General features: G+C 45.6%; 1 protein-coding gene and 1 long non-coding RNA gene across 12 annotated transcripts in view; one reads left to right on the top strand and one right to left on the bottom strand.

The window, feature by feature from the left end:
* Window positions 1-7,465, bottom strand: part of Bi (T-box transcription factor bifid) — an 80,039-nt gene extending 72,574 nt beyond the window's left edge. For all 8 annotated transcript variants that reach the window (XM_083095407.1, XM_083095403.1, XM_083095406.1 and 5 more), the window contains exon 1: window positions 5,460-7,465. In XM_083095407.1, the coding sequence (XP_082951533.1) occupies window positions 5,460-6,258 (799 nt within the window). In that variant the 5' untranslated portion in view covers window positions 6,259-7,465. The remainder of the gene's footprint in view (window positions 1-5,459) is intronic.
* LOC145969354 (uncharacterized) overlaps window positions 1-14,804 on the top strand; it is a 211,018-nt gene that overhangs the window by 120,003 nt on the left and 76,211 nt on the right. The window lies entirely within an intron of this gene.

Raw genomic sequence — 14,804 nt, forward strand, 5'->3', positions numbered from 1 at the left:
GTTAAACGTGTATTATTTTTTGCGGCGCAATAAAACGATAAAATGTAACAATACGCGGCTCTAGTTACGTGGAGATTCATTTTGACGTTTCTCATCTATGGATACCATAGAATGACTTTCAAAAGATGCGAATCTGTCACACACATCCATTTTGATTAAAATTAAATGATAATCATAAGAACGCATGTGCAGGAGATAAATAATTATGCGAAGCATGCGGATGGAGAAATTTGTTTCCATGCATCCGTATTTGTTGTTTGCATTAAACATAATGTGTATTTGCGTTTGTGTAAAGACAGTGATGTGGATATAATACTAGAGTAAAGCTATGAGCACTAAGTCGATAATAATATACCGCATGCTCTTATAACAGATTTGCGAGACCGCTTATTTCAAAGACGCGGTTTCTTATCGCGCGCCTTCCTTTTTTTTTTGTCATTATTTAAAATATTTCAAACGCCGTTTTCTGTCGTTCCAAGATATATGTATTATGCAAGACGGTGGCTTTTCGCATACGATTACGATTATGAACGCTACATTTCGCACCGCTATTTCCGCCATAGACGAAAAATCGATGAAATATCGACAGATTTCACATATTTTTACGCGTTAATGCATTCACGGGATTGCTAGATTCGCTAAAATTTACTGTATTATCGCGCAAAAGCGCTATTGAACTGTCACGTTTGGTATTTTGTTCGTTCATCAAATGCACGAGTCCCGGAATCCGTCCGACGCGACCGCATCGAATTTTATCGGACACTTACGCGCGCATACTTGACGTATATGCATTTCAATTTTCATTCGCGAGCTGAAAATGTAACGGAAAATGTGCGGCCTCGGTATTATTCAACCGCGGCATTTTTTAACGCGTTGTATTTCTCGCATAAATCTAATATACAGTTAAAAATCGCTTGTCAAACTGCGCGGAATGAGACGGATTGTTTACGATGAACGCGATATCGTGAATCGAGAAAAAAAAAATAAGTATCCGGTGATATTATTTTGGGTTAGTTACTTGGATTAGTTGGCCGTTACGCGCCGTTTACATAACGGTCGCGCCGTTGTTCCTTATCAAAGTGGACGAAACTTGGAGTATATGACGCAAAGTGCGAGGTTCCTGTCGAGATGGCGGCGCGGATTAAGTCGCTCTTCGTTCAATTTCCATCTCGTTTTTTTCACTGATTTTTGTGTCGCTCCTCGACCGCGTCGAATTGCATATTCATTATATTGCCACGGTGTTACCACAGCGTAACATTCTTCCCGCCGGATTTTCGTCAAACTCCATTTTTATTTTAATGAGAACGGAAACATTAATTAGCGCAAAGTGTGCAACCTTGGGATACGCATCTAACTTGCGACATACTTGACGAATTACTTTATTATAATTGATAAAACGGACGAAAAGCGGTTATTGGGAGAGCAGCTTTGGATTTCACTCGGCGAGCTCGAATTATCCGAATTATTCTTTAGAGTCCGATCTCGAAACAATCCCGTCGCTGTTGTAGCTGTGCGATTTTTAGCTTATTAATTATGCGCGACGTGGAACTTTGATCGCAAAGCGCTTTGTTGCGCGTTACAAATACACGCGGCAAATTTAATAACTCGTTCACGATTGCAAGGACTGCTATCGTGCAGCAAAAATATATATATTGCTTCATTGCCACCAATTTATCAACGATTGTGCGCAGCCTGTGCACTCTCTTTCTTTGTGCACAAGTAATACATTATTGAAAATTATAAACAAACAACGATGTATAAAATAGCGCCAATAAAGTGCGGTGTGCGGATTTTCGATTTATCGAACGCGATTTCGCGCCGTAATAATACCTTAATACAATTGCTAACAGCAAGATGCAACAATACCGTGTATTTAATCGCGCTACAAATTCCCACTCCGAATTTCCATCGTTTTCTACGAGCAACGATTTTGTCGTTACTCGTGCACACGTGACGTTTTACACTTTTTACACTGAAATGTGTACAGACGGATCAAAGTGCCTTGCGGATGATGTCTGCGAATGAAATTATTTTGACATTCCACAAAGAGTTATGCTAAAATTAATTCCGATGCAGACTAATACATTTTATTCCTCATTTTTAGGGTTCGATTTAAATTCGATCAAACGAGAGTTGATAAGAAAACACCCCCCCCCATTAAATTATCGCTGCGCGCGTCTATCCGACAGACATGAAACGCTCGCCTTCCAATCCGCTCTTTACGTTTCTCACTCCGTTTTTTCCTCTTTCTCTCCCCATCACGCGCGTTCGTTTTTTCCTCGCTCAGGGTACACGGGTTACGCGCGCACGTACACGTGACTACACGTTCCGAATTTCGAATGCAAGGAACGTTGGGCATGCCCTTGGCAAGATTAATCACCACTACCTTATGGTCAGTTGGCCGCGAGCCCGACTAGAAAAGAGGAAGAGAACAACGAGCCGCGCCGCGTCGTGTCAAAAAATGACGGGGAAGAGGAACAATAACAGTGACAGATATCTCTCGTCTTGGCTTGCCGTTGCAGCTTGGCCCGACGATCGCGATGAACCGCAAGAGCATCACCGACGCAACGGTTTTGCATCATTCGCAGGATCATCGCCTGCGTGTCGCTACTGCAAATAAAGTGGAAAACAAAACAGCCTCTCTTTTTTGATTTTAACCAAGCTTGTTGATCGAGATACGTTCACGTTTTCACACAATTTTAGAGAAAATATTTATAAAACGCGACATATTTATATGTTTCAATTTAACAAACGTTTCTATATTATTTAACTTTTCCTTAAAAAAGCTTCAATAATATATTTAATCGTAAAATCACATAAAATACGTCGTTGTAAAAGGGCTGTTTGCCCGCAGAGAAACTAAATCATCTAGCGAAGTTCCCGGCGTGTCTACCGGCGTCGGGAATTAATTCATCATTTAGCCTAACGAAGGAATAACTAGTTGTAGCGGATGAGGTGGACGCGCGTAATAATGCGATGTCAGATAAGACGAGCGATGAGCACGTTGTCGGCTCTGGAAATCGTTCCTCCGATTCTTTTTTTTTTTTTTTAACACGCACCTGGCACGACATTTGCACAGACGGCATCATATTCACGCTGCCACAAGATAAAATGCGAATGATACCTTTCGCGATGAATTTTTTAATCTCGTTGCGTTATTCTATACACGGTGAGATCGAAAACTTGACAGTTTTTTCCTTGTAAAGATAATTCCAAATTTATCGGAATCGTATCTCGTTTCAACTTTTAACCCTCATATCGCGTCGCCTTTTTCCGAAATATTCTACACTTATGCACTTGCGTATCATCACGATATTCGTCGATGAAAAAAAAAACAAGACAATGCACTGTGAAAATGATGTCGAGGAACCGAGAAGCCGCGCGTTCCACGTTCATCGTTCGCATCGCCCTATTCATTTAACGCCGGAGATATGCCAGAACGATTACATTATCGATGCCTAAGTCATAATGTATCGCTGACGTATACCGAGTGCATTTTTCTCTCGACCGCTTTAAAGTCGCATTCTCGATATTATCGTCGTTCGCGCGCTATTGTGATCATTGATCGGGTACGATCCGCATATTTTTTTCACGTCAGTTCGCGGATATCGACGCGAATCGCGTTCTTTTCGTAGCGAGAAAATCCTCTACCTAGAAGCTAAAGAAATCGCGCTGTCTTTGAACGACAAAGTTTAATACATTTCTCCTTCAGATTGCAAAATCGAGGAAGAAATCTGTCCACGCGATTGAGTCAATCATAGCTTGACATACATAAATATTTAATGTATTTACGACTCGATTTCTTTCCGATTATTTTTTTTGACTAAATAAGTAAAAAAAAATAATTTCGAGGAATTATTATGAGAGAATACTTTCGTTTCGAGAATCCATTTTGATAAACGTTCACGGAATATCTATTCGCTTCCTCAATTATTCTCGGAATATTTCCAGTTCTCGAAGATGATTCTCTCTCATCGTGACACGGATTGCGATGGAGTCGGGCCATCGTAGCCGCGACTCCGATGACATTCACGCGAGACCGTACATCTGAAAACAACAGATAAGTCGACGTCGCGCATTGGCGACACTTTCCGCAACGTTGGGCAACACGGGGCATAATTGAGAAAACAATTAGCGACCGATTAATCGCGCGCCATCAAATGTCGCGACATTAGCGCCAATCTTTATAATGGCACCGAACGACTCTGGCAAACAAGGTAATAAATTCTCTAATTAGCGGCATTTAATATCAATAGGGGCCACGTCGCTTTATCGGTCGCGCGAATTAACAATGGCCGCGAGCACGAGACGCGTAATTATTGCGCAGCATCGAAGAGAAGAGAAGAGAAAAAGAGGCCTGTCCTTTTAAAACGCGCAGTATTTCATTCGCCGTTCATCTTCCTGGCGTGTCGCATGCTTTGACGTTACGCGCCAGGCTGGCCAGGATGTTGCGTAAGGCGCGCGACGAAACGGCCGACATGAGTGACAAACGAGAAACTTCCAGCGCGTTGCGAACGCGTTTCCCTGCGAGAAACGAGCGCGCTTCCGGCGGCAACAATGGCATCGCGCCAGGGCAACAAAGTGCGCGCGTTGTGTTTACGAACTTCGCGAAATGCCCAGATTATTACGTCGGTTTCCGGATGACGGAAACCGAGAGTCTTGTCGGAGTGACTCGCGGACTCTTTACACGAGGAATATACAGAGATTGAACTTGAAACTATACTTATCGGACCTAACGATAATCTTTGTCTCTCGTTTAACACTAAACTTTTAATTAAAAATTTTGCATTTGATGTTATTGCTTTCGTCACTTCTCTCACGACTTTTCCTATAATATACATATAATCAATTTCTCAGTACCTATCTCTCTTTTTGTTTCGTTTCTTCTGAGAAAAATATGTAGCTTCCTTACAACCTTATTTATACAATTTTACTTAAGGACCGGTCATTCGATCAATTCGGTAGAGATATATAAATTGTCGATAGCTTTAGTGTTAACGACGATGAAACAATGACAGTTGGAGACAGACTCGATGCGTTATTCGGAGGCAAGATAAAAGAAAACGATACGTTCATATTTCTTAAAGAAACGGAAAAAGTATGTACGCTTCTATGTGAAAGAGCCAACAAACAGCCTGCCTAATTTCTCTCGTTAGTAATTTTACCGTGAATCGTAGTGAAATTAGCATCGACGGTGTTACCTCGCGCAACAAGTTTGTTCGCAGTTTATTTATCTCGTAGGGCTCATAAAATTTCTCCTCTCTCTTTCACGTGATACGACGTACGAACGAAACGCTAAAACACTTTGGTCGATGGAGACACACAAGACGCACGACAAGACGAATCGAAGTAGGGTAAATTGAGCAAATTCGAAGCACGCTCCACGATCAACGATCAACGATCCGACAATCACGGTCGACACGTTGACACGTACGCACTACTTTGCTTAGTCTGCTCACCTGGCGGCGTGATAGCGTGCGGATTGAGATGCGGATGATGATGCGCGCCGGTGAGTAACCCCTTGCCCTGAAGATGATGCGCCGCAGCCGCGGCGGCCGCAGCCGCCGTTGGCCCCGGAGAGCTGGTGGGCGGTAGATGCGCCGCCGGATTGTAGAAACCCGCCGCCGCCAGGGCGGCAGCGCTGAAGTAGCTGGCGGCCGCCACCGCCGAGGACGGGTGCGACAAGTCGCGTTGGCCGCTCACCGGCAAGGGCGGCGGCGTTTCCGGAGCCGCGGCCGGACTGCCGGGTCCGCCGGGTGGCGGTGACGCACTGCTTTGCGACGACGAGCCGCCCAAGATACCGGGCGGATGGGTGCTCGCCGCAGTCAGTAACGAGGAGACGCTAAAGTCCGTCGGCCGCGGTGCCGCCGGTGCCGGCAGGTGTCCGGTGCCGGCACCGATGTGGCCGTTCGGGTTGCTCGCGGGCGGCGTACCGCCGGCGATCGCGCTTGCGAAGGGCGAGTGCTGATTCAGAGCCGTCGCTGACGCGGGATACGCCATCCCAGGCCCCCCCGCCAGTCCTTCGGCCCGCGGCCCCGTGTTCGCACCCTCGACCACGTTAGCCTCCAATTCTATGCCACCGAGTCTACGTCGTTGGCCGTCGACGTCCTTCTTGGAGGAATCGTCGTCGTCGTCCTCCTCCTCCTCCTCCTCCACCACCACCTCCTCCTCGGGCCGTGATCGCTGCTGCAGCGCGGAGGGTTGCGGAGTGCTGGCGCAGTGGGTACCCCTGCACGCCGTGTCTTGTTCGAATCTCATCGAGACGGGCGGATGTGCCGAGTCGCGCGAGATTCCTCTTCGAGTGACTCAAGCCTGCTCCGAATGCTGCTCGCGCGATTATTCTCTCTCTCTTTCTGCTTCGAATGCACCTCTTTTCGTCCGCTCTCGCGCGAGCCGCTCACGGATCCGACGGATGGAGACTGCTCTGCCGAGTGTCCGATGCGTTCAACGATCGCGCCTCCTCATATTCGCGCGCGAGCGCACATACACACACACACGCGCGTTTTCTGGATAGAAATTGGCACTTGGCAAACTCAAAATCGTGAATCGCGATCGGAACGCCCGCGTTCCTCTTCCACGCGAATTTCCAGCCGCGGAAAATCGCTGCCGACAATCGTCGTCTCGCTGACTATCGCCAAGGACCGTCTAGTCGACATCTTACGACTCGATCCTGCCACGCTTCAACGAATCTTCAGCGTGGGGCAAAGTACTCTTCAGCTGTCACTCTCGAGGAGTCGTTAAACGAACGAGTTGTCTGAAGCGGGACAAGAAAGATCGTACACTGTCACTCGCGGGCTCGGGCGGACGTCTACGGTGACGCCGCGTGGTAGATTTTCAGTATAAGAGTTACTCCCATGTCGAGACACTAGCCGCGCGCCACTGCAAGCGCAAATCCGATGTTCACTAATCACTGACTTCGCCACCTAGATTTGTTCGCCAAGTTTCTCCTCGCGTCACCCCCTGCGTCTTTCTTTCTACGCTTCTTTCAGACACCGTTTTCAAACAAGTTTTGGGCACCCGTTCGACCGTCCGACGGGTGTTCGCGACTCGGAGTTGACGAGAGGCAGTTCGAAGGTGTTTCACACGCCGGTCGACACGCACGCACGCGACGTAAAGAACGAGAGTCGACGATCGACAATGACGAAGAGAGATATCGGGCTTATCTCGTCTCTCGATAACGGCGAGGATCGGTCGAGGCCGAAGAGCCGGACGAAAGGTGTTACTTGGGTGGCGCCGCGATGGTCACTGAGCAGCGCTAGGATTGACACCTACTCCGGGGGCTCACCCCCACACCTCCCGCAGAGGTGTTGGTGTGCTAAAGTCCCCGTCCGGATTCAGGGCGGTGGTGTACGCGGCGCGGCGCGGCCGCGCGTGTATACGGGTGGTCCGTGTGCGTGCGTTACGCGCGTGTATTACGGACCCGCGTTGTGCCTGCGCCGCGGAACGGACGCGGGAGGCGTGAATGCTGGAGGGCAGCGACGCGAAGACTGAGATCGTGCGGGGGCTCCTCCTCCCTTCCCCTATGACTGTCTACGGTCCGGGAGTGGGGGAGCCGGCTTTTTCCCCGACTGTCGGCTGCGGCGGCGGCGACGGCGACGGCGGCGAAGCTTGGCCGTCGCGAGAGCCGCAGATGCGGACGGGATAGCGCGAGTCGAGCGTGGAGAGGGAACCGCGCGCGCGGAACCTTCTCCCTACCTCCTGGTCGGGTGATAATGAGCGCTCGTAGTCCGGATTGGCGTTCCGGCGCCAATCCGAGCGGCGTTGGACCCGACGCCTTTCTCGACGCTACTCGAGCCAGGACCAGGTCGTCTCGCTCGCGCCTTCGCGCCTGTGTGCTTGTGTGCCCGTGTACCCGTGCGCCCGTGCGCTCGCTCGTCCTGTCTCCTCTCAGTTGGACTTATCCCCTCCGTTTCGCGCCGCGCACACACGCTTGCGATGCTCTCCGCTCACGGGAACCGAGCTCCCACCGCGCTCCCACCACGGTGGTTCTAAGGGTGTTAACCGCGAGTACGCCCATTAACACCACCCCGCGTCACTGCCTTCCAACGAGGGCGGGGGCATGGGGTATAGCGAGAGGGGGTGCGCGCGATCGACGTCGCGAGGTGTCGTTAGTGGGGCTCCCTCGGATCTTTGCCGGCTGAACGTTAACGCTCTCGCGTTTGACGCGAGAGAATTTTCGTGTCCGACTTGCCACGTCGGTCGACACCTTCGTTCCGCAAACTAGAGAAAAATGTTAACTCTCGTCGCTACCACCCTCTTGTATTTCGATTAATTGCAGGGATCGAAAAGATATATATACATATTTACATATAGTCAATTATCAAATTTATCTTTAACGACGATAATCAATGACGAGATAATTCTCCCTCTCGTCGTGCAAGAGAAAGAAAGAATAAATAAGAGATGTAGAGAATAAAAAGGTTTTTCATCACTTGCTACTTCCAACAAAGATAATTTTGTATACAAAAGTGTACAAATATGTGTCTTTATTTATATTTATTTAATTATATATTAATGCAGATGATTTATTTGTAATAATTATTTGCCGTTGAAGAAATATTACAACTATTATATAAGTTAAAACAAGGTCAGAAAGATTCTTAAAGGATCATAGCGAGATTTAGATGTGGAAACGAAGAACTCCGAAATTTTGACGTGGATAGGAGAAGAAACTGTGTAGAATATATCAGAAGGAAGTAGTATTAGAGCATTTAGCAACAAATTGTACAGAAGATGCGAAGAATAAAAAAAGAATGAATCAAATGTGTTAGGAGAAAAGGGAGAGGGAATCAGTTGGATGAAGAAAATTTTAAGGTTAAGAAAAGAGAAAACCAAAGAGATTATCAAAGACAATCTAGAAGTAATTGAAATTAATTAGGATAAGAAACAATTGTATAAGTTAAGCATATTTTTATGTAAAATATTATTAAAGCAATGTACATTTTACGTAAAACTCCTTTCAATGGCGAAAGGCAAGAAATAAAAATAAATTTACCTATCTATATAATAAGTTCCTACCGTAAATAAAGTTCTCTGTACCAATTTCAATAATAAAATATACATCTTCAACGATTCACATAAACGTATTTTAATCAATAACATTACATCATCTTACTTTCATTCTATTTATCGTATTTTCGAATTCTGAAGTCAAAAAGCTGCGAAAATTTTTGTCCGAACGAATCAGGATGTACAAAGTCACATAACTCATTTTTACGGATCCGAGAGTCCGGGCGAAAGATTTACGCCCGAAAATACATATCTCTTTCCTCTTTTTTTCTCGCAACGAGTGTACTTTATCATCACTGTAATGCAACGCAATTGGCTACATCGAGAATTCAGCGAGTTTTCCGCGAAATGCCGCGAGAGTGAGAAGTTTTCGAGAGCCGTGCCAAAATTCGCACGGCACAGCGTCACGAATCTCACTCTCCGTCTCTCTCATGTTCCGTCCTTGTCGCTCGCGCTCACGTGCTGCAGTCTCGTGTCGAACACGACAGCGGCAACAGACGGAGGGGAAAGGCGATAGCCACACCCTCCCAGTGTCCCTACCGTTGCCGCGATCGCCACCGCGATGATCACGTGATCCAGTCGATTCCCCTCTCTTGCCGTCGTGCACGTAGCTGCGCTCCCTCTCATCTCATCTCATCTCTCGCTGGTGCCGCCCCTCACCCTTTCCTCCCAGGCGAAATTTCTCTCCTGCTTTTTCTCCGCCGTGAAACGCTCGCGACGCTCGTCCTTCGCGCCGTGGAGTGTTGCTGAGACGCCCAGAGCATCACAGTGTTGCCAAATCCGCGAGAGAGCTTTTCTACCAGACCGGAATTATATACCCAGAATCACATTATTCGGGAGCGTCGTAAAGAGCGAGCGTCACGCTGAAACCGTCGATCGGTCTTGTTCTTTTGTTGGCCGGGAGCGAAATACGCTCTCTCTCTTTTTCTCTCTTTCTCTCTCTATTTCTCAGCCGGGCTATGATCCGGTTTAATCGTAATTATATGGAAAGAGGAACGAGAGGATTAAACGTCTGGAATAAAGGGGCGGGACATGTTGCTTCATTATTTATTGCTTCTGCGGTGAATTATTGGCAATGTGCACCTTGTGCCGCTGTACTTTTTATAAACTCAATTTCTCTGATTTACGTCACAAGAGGAAAGTAACGGTGCTTGAAAATTTTCTTCGATTTTTATTTCGATCTTGTTTCAAACTTTAAATCATCACGATATCGAATTATGAATAAAAAAATCGTAATATATATTTATATAGTTTCCTGATATTTTAGAGAGATAGAGAAAAAATGCAATACAAGTGAATTTTTCTTCTTAATGTATAATTGATTTAAACACGTTATGTATATAAAGAACTCTCCAATTAATTTTTAACTTTATAATACACATATATAATAGATTTCTCATTTAATTTATTTATATTTAAAAGTTTGAGATTTCAATATTACATTCATCTTATCTTCTAGAGTAGAAAATTAGACTTTAGTGATCGAGTTAATCACGCAATAATAATCGACACAGCATGTACATCTAATAAGCTATTTCTCATGCCCTCACCTTATCCCAGCTACCATTTGTTTCCATTTCGCTAAATTGTCGGATACTCGCCGTAGATATAACCCATCCTACTCTTTTTCTCTTTCTCTCTCCCTCTTTCGTTTCTTGACCAACCTGAGAAAAACGTATCGGCGGCGATCGATGCCACTATACGTTAGCTATCCGATAGAGGCAGTCGAACGTAAAGCAAACGAAATAAAGCAAGAGATATAAAGCAGAAGGTGAGAGAAGGAGAATCCGAAAATCCCATGGGGATACGCGTATACCGCGAGAAACCCATAGCGAGAAAGAGAACGAGCTTGGTCGCCTCTTGGCGTGTCCGAGACGACGTCGTAGCGAGCGGCTGAGGCAAGAGCAAAGTTTGTCCTCGTCGGCAGGGAGAAGATAGCGGTGCGAGACGGAAAAAGAGACAGAGAGAAGGAAAAAATCCACAGCCACCGAGCGGAAAACGCTGGGGTACGCGGCGCAGAGGATGACGGGAGAAAAGGGGTTGGAAGGTGGGGATGGGGTGGGGGAGGGGGAATAATCGCAAGATAGATAGAAAGCGGCGACGCGGGCGAGAGAAAGAGAGAGGTGGTCATAATCGCGCAGACCGCGTCATAATCCGCGACGAAAAACATTTGACGAGCGCACCGGGCTGGTAAAGGGGCAACTCGTTTGGGCGTAGCCCGACCTGACACCGCCTACGTATCCGAGCTCACCCCTCCGCCGACGCAGCTGCACGAGGGTGGTGGAACAATCCTCAACGTGAAATGCGCGGAATCGTGCCGTACAGCGTGGGGAACAGACGAGAAGAGGGGGTCCGCGAGACGAGGACGGAGACTCGGGTGGCATTCATCCCGCGACCACGATCAGAGCAAGACGAAAGACAGAACGCATACAAGGAGATGAGCATTGCGTGCGTGCGCGCACGTTGGCACTGGTCCAGTCGCGCACATACGATACGGAGTTTTTTTTCGGCGCGTACGCGATAGTCTTATCGGTTGACCACCGCGATGTGGAGATCGGGGATCACGACTTTTACGCGAACAAATTCTGCGCACATCGTTGCTTCCTTATGCCGCGGCTACAATCATTCCCGGGAGCGCAGCCGGTGTGGATATCCCGCATGTGGACCACGGATTCTGGTCGGTCAATTACGTCGAGTCCCAGCAACGCGACATAGATCCCGCAAAATGATCACGTTGATATCACGAAATGGCTAATCGTACCGTATAAAGGTTTCCTTAAACGAAGAGAGAGAGAGAAATTAATACCAAAACACAGTTGATTTTCTGAAGAATAGTGTGCATCAGTTCGACAAGAGTGAAGCATGAAATCTTATATATTTACAAAACGTATTTGATTAAATTTGATTAAAAATTTCACCCTTTAGTTTTGATTTTATATGATTAAATCGCTTCTAGTGTTGAAAATTTTTGAAACTTATTATATTGTTTCGATCGTTGCTAAAATAACAATCGAGAAACAAATCGAAACGCATAGAAAGAAAAAAAAATAAATCATTGTCTGCACTAAATAAATATCCTATACATGCACGCATGTTTCATTGTGAAATTTTTATATGTCGAAGAAATATAAAAGTACAATATATGTAGTTTCATGGAATTGTTCTGCAATATAATAAAACACAGACTTTTTGTTTAGAGTCGCATAAACTTGAGAGATAGTTAATAGATACTTTTCTACTTAAAATAATTCTTGATAGTAAAATATAATTCAGATAAATATATATTTGTAGAATTTATATAATAATTATCTATATATAAAGACAAGATGTATATTCAGAAATATTAAAAGAGACGTGTATAAAATGTACGATAAAAACTATCGCAAAAAAATTAACGCGTTTTAATAAAAATAAAAATATATACGCAACGAGTTCTGGAGAGCCACCATAAATGTGTCCATTGCATATATTATTTCCATAAACACATTCCATTAAAACGAAATAAACTCTTCGTTCTGAGTGATAATGTTACTATCAAATTATGTCTTCGATCACGTTCTATTCCGCCCACAGGAAGTGGACAGTGCGCGTATGTAGTGCATCCGGTCTTTGAAACGCTACCGTTGATAGTGCCAATAACTCGCATATAATTAATGATGCCTACCAACCACACACATACACACCGTTCGCGAGCACGCCGCGTCGATATAGACCATTTGTTCCACCCCCTTTCCCATCTCCACCTGATGCGGTAAACCATCGCATACGCGTAGTCGCATTAGTTAACCACAGTGGCTGTGAAATTCTGGAAATCGGCAGCCTGCGTACGGGAGACGAGCTATTAGAATTCGCAAGCGAGAAAAAAATACATCGACTTTAAAATTCCGAATGCAAAGTTTAATGGACGCGCGAATATAAGAATGTTGCGATGTAGCCAATACAAAACAAATAGTATCTGAGTGTAATAACTCGACATTATAAATATCCATTTAATATCCTTTACATAAGACTACTACAAGACAATATTTATATATAATGGCCACAAAAATGTAAATTTTACGTTTAATTTATTCTTATATGTATACGTAAAAAAATATAATTTTTTATTCTTTCCGATGATTTAAAACTTGTCCCATGTAAATGCCGTGAAATCATTCATAACTCGAGCCTCTTATCTCCTCCTTAAATTATCTCCTACAACCGGATATCGTGTTCCGCGACGCCTTTTATTTTATTAAAGAGCGATTCGACAACTGGATACGGCAAGATGAATTTCCCTCCACAACGTTTCGCGCACAGAGATTCCAGACAGATAGAGCACACGACCCGCTATATGTATATCGGCGCGCAGCCTATAAATCTTCTCGGCCCATAAACAAAGCTTTTGAACGCGAAAGGATGTTGCAGCATGTGCGTGACGATTCGTCGGTTCGCTCTCTTCGCGAGTAACTCGCGAGAGGGACAAATGGATGGGAGAATAACCCGCGCGAGGGTGACGAAGACAGAGATGGGGTGGAAAGCTTTGACGGCTGAATTTAACGCCAAACTCATCAAGTCGCAGCTCGCTTCTTCGCGAGAGGAAGACACCGCGGCCAAATTTGCGCTCTTAGCGCGACTTCGTCTTTTCGTTTGTTTCTCGACTTAGACTCGTCATATCTTACCACACGTGTTTTCTTCGCCATTTTCCAAGGTCTCGACGATGCAGGGATTGTCATATAATCTATCTCCACTTTAGATTATCCATGAAGCATTATTTCTAAGCGTATAATAAATTATAAAGTCAATTTATTTGAAATATATATGTATGTATCACTCTTTGTCAAACATGTATGCAAATATAAAATTTCTATATGTTGAGACAAGTGTGTGCAAGAAGAAAGAAACAGATTTTCAAGTGGCAGTAGGACTGCGATTTTCTTCCAGCACGAGAGGATCGAACGCGCGATTACCGATCTCACTTTGAGTGACTCGTTTGCGCTGAAGAATCGACGAAGACACTAATGAAGGTTGCGTGATACGGTTGATCGCCAGTAATCTTGTACATCGAAGTCGTGAACGGCGCGTATCGTCACCGTCTTTGAACGTGTTCGGTATAGGCTTTTCCTTCAAGAATCTGGTACGGCGAGATGGAGGCTTAACTACACAGCATCGCCCAGATAAAACAGGGGAACTACGCGAATAACGACAAACCAATTAAATATTTTAATAGAACAGGGTTATACCCGCGATCTTGTAACAATAAATCGAAGGGCAAGCATCCTGTTCCGTCCTCGCCGGTGGCAAAACCTTGCCTCGGGGCGATCATCGTCGATGAGAGCAAGAGAAGGAATGCAGAAGAGACGAGATGATAGAGGTATCGATGACAGTGAAAATTCTCAACGTCACTGCAGCACTCGACAGACGTGTAAATTTGCACGGATCGATTCGGGAGAGGAGAAACGAAGAGGGGGAGATAAAAAGGGAGACAGGACGAATAATAGAATGAGAGAAAAATAAAGACAGAGAAGGAGATGATCGGTGGTTGAGAGAAAACGCGGGAGCGCGAGAAGAGAGTCAAGTACCTAACCGACGCGGCAACGAAACGCCCGGAACAAACAACAAACAAGCAAACAAAAAGCGGCATCCGCCGCCTCCACGGCGCCTGCCCGCGTGAGGCGCGCTCGGCGTCACGATTTTCGAATTCTCCGACCTGTCCGATATCGCCGCTACGTTGGATGTGGCGTAAAGCAAAAAGAAGGGATGCCAATTACACGTTACATTTCTTAATTCGATATCGGCCGATCGATTTTACGTGC

Source organism: Camponotus vicinus, unplaced genomic scaffold (assembly GCF_025532165.1).
Source record: "Camponotus vicinus isolate PSW18456_S1 unplaced genomic scaffold, iyCamVici1.0 SCAF_3, whole genome shotgun sequence".
NCBI classification, from domain to species: Eukaryota; Metazoa; Arthropoda; class Insecta; order Hymenoptera; family Formicidae; genus Camponotus; species Camponotus vicinus.